Source organism: Schistocerca cancellata, chromosome 12 (assembly GCF_023864275.1).
Source record: "Schistocerca cancellata isolate TAMUIC-IGC-003103 chromosome 12, iqSchCanc2.1, whole genome shotgun sequence".
Classification (NCBI taxonomy): Eukaryota; Metazoa; Arthropoda; class Insecta; order Orthoptera; family Acrididae; genus Schistocerca; species Schistocerca cancellata.
In genome coordinates, this window is record NC_064637.1 from 108,524,971 (window position 1) to 108,527,096 (window position 2,126).

At 41.5% G+C, this 2,126-nt stretch overlaps 1 protein-coding gene across 1 annotated transcript; it reads right to left on the bottom strand.

Moving 5' to 3' along the window:
* Positions 1-735: 735 nt before the first annotated feature.
* On the bottom strand, positions 736-1,464 carry LOC126109495 (nuclear speckle splicing regulatory protein 1-like). The gene has a single exon (XM_049914520.1). It carries the CDS (start codon positions 1,462-1,464, stop codon positions 736-738), a length of 729 nt encoding a protein of 242 aa, XP_049770477.1.
* Positions 1,465-2,126: the final 662 nt, after the last annotated feature.

The following is a 2,126-nucleotide window of genomic DNA, read 5'->3' on the forward strand; positions in this document are numbered from 1 at the left end:
AGGAGTTTATGTGGAATCAGTGGCGACGAGGTAAAACGTGTGCTAGACAGTGACTTGAATCAGGAATCTCCTGCTTATCCGGCAGTTGCGTTAACCTTGTGTTTGACATGTCCGAAGGAACAGACGCCACACATTTATATAATTAATTCCCCTCGATTGGTTATAAATCTACAACACTCAGTGCAGATGCTCATTTATGTTGGACCTCCAGTGAGAATCTAAAGTTAGTGAGCATGGAGGACATGGACGGCGACTGTTGATAGGTGGCGGTAGGTGGGAGTGTGGGGCAGCCGGAGAGTGTGCCAAGATGTCATAGCATTTGCGATGAACACTGTATCCAGGTGGCGTAGGTGCCGCAGTGCTCAACGCAACTGCCTGCCAAGCAGGAGATCCCAGGTTCGAATCCCTGCCCGGCATACATTTTCAATCGTCACCAGTGATTACACATAAATTCCCAATGCAGCTGATATCATTAATTTCCTTTCCTTTCCTTTCCGTTTTCTTTTCCTTTCCTTTTTCCTTTCCTTTTTCCTTTCCTTTTTCCTTTCCTTTTTCCTTTCCTTTTTCCTTTCCTTTTTCCTTTCCTTTTTCCTTTCCTTTTTCCTTTATCCTTTTTTCCCTTTTTCGTTTATCCTTTTTCCCTTTTTCGTTTGTCCTTTTTTCCCTTTTATCCTTTTCTCCCTTTTCCCTTTTATCCTTTTCTCCCTTTTTCCTTTCTCCTTTTTTCCCTTTTTCCTACCTTTCTTTCTTTTCCCTTTCGTTTCTTTTTGTCCTTTGGTTTCTTTTTTGTCCTTTGGTTTCTTTTTTGTCCTTTGGTTTCTTTTTTGTCCTTTGGTTTCTTTTTTGTCCTTTGGTTTCTTTTTTGTCCTTTGGTTTCTTTTTTGTCCTTTGGTTTCCTTTTGGTCCTTTGGTTTCCTTTTGGTCCTTTGGTTTCCTTTTGGTCCTTTGGTTTCCTGTTGGTCCTTTGGTTTCCTGTTGGTCCTTTGGTTTCCTGTTGGTCCTTTGGTTTCCTGTTGGTCCTTTGGTTTCCTGTTGGTCCTTTGGTTTCCTGTTGGTCCTTTGGTTTCCTGTTGGTCCTTTGGTTTCCTGTTGGTCCTTTGGTTTCCTGTTGGTCCTTTGGTTTCCTGTTGGTCCTTTGGTTTCCTGTTGGTCCTTTGGTTTCCTGTTGGTCCTTTGGTTTCCTTTTGGTCCTTTGGTTTCCTTTTGGTCCTTTGGTTTCCTTTTGGTCCTTTGGTTTCCTTTTGGTCCTTTGGTTTCCTTTTGGTCCTTTGGTTTCCTTTTGGTCCTTTGGTTTCCTTTTGGTCCTTTGGTTTCCTTTTGGTCCTTTGGTTTCCTTTTGGTCCTTTGGTTTCCTTTTGGTCCTTTGGTTTCCTTTTGGTCCTTTGGTTTCCTTTTGGTCCTTTGGTTTCCTGTTTTTCCTTTGGTTTCCTGTTTTTCCTTTCCTTTCATTTCCTTTCCTTTCATTTCCTTTTTTTTCCTTTTTCCCTTATTCATTTCCTTTTTCCTTTCCTTGTCCCTTTCCTTTCCTTGTCCCTTTCCTTTCCTTGTCCCTTTCCTTTCCTTGTCCCTTTCCTTTCCTTGTCCCTTTCCTTTCCTTGTCCCTTTCCTTTCCTTGTCCCTTTCCTTTCCTTGTCCCTTTCCTTTCCTTGTCCCTTTCCTTTCCTTGTCCCTTTCCTTTCCTTGTCCCTTTCCTTTCCTTGTCCCTTTCCTTTCCTTGTCCCTTTCCTTTCCTTGTCCCTTTCCTTTCCTTGTCCCTTTCCTTTCCTTTTTTGCCTTTTCTTTTCTTTCCTTTCCTTTCAGTTCTCCCCATTCCATCTTCAGTTTATATAACATGTATCACAGTTGCAGATTCCGCATGGTACCTGTTGTTTCGGACACCATACATACATGTAACCTATGCATATCTCTTTTGCAGCGATCAGCATAACGCGGAATGCTGTCTGCTCCACGCAACTTGTATCCTGTGATAAATGGTAAGGATATTTCATGTCTTGTCGTGTCTGTCAAACGAATTTGTTTCACATCCCTGAAACAAATCTACAGCTGTTCCTATTGTTACTTATTCAGTAAAGCTTTTAGTTTTCACGTAAAAAATTAAAAACGACAATTTTTCGTTAGATTTTGAG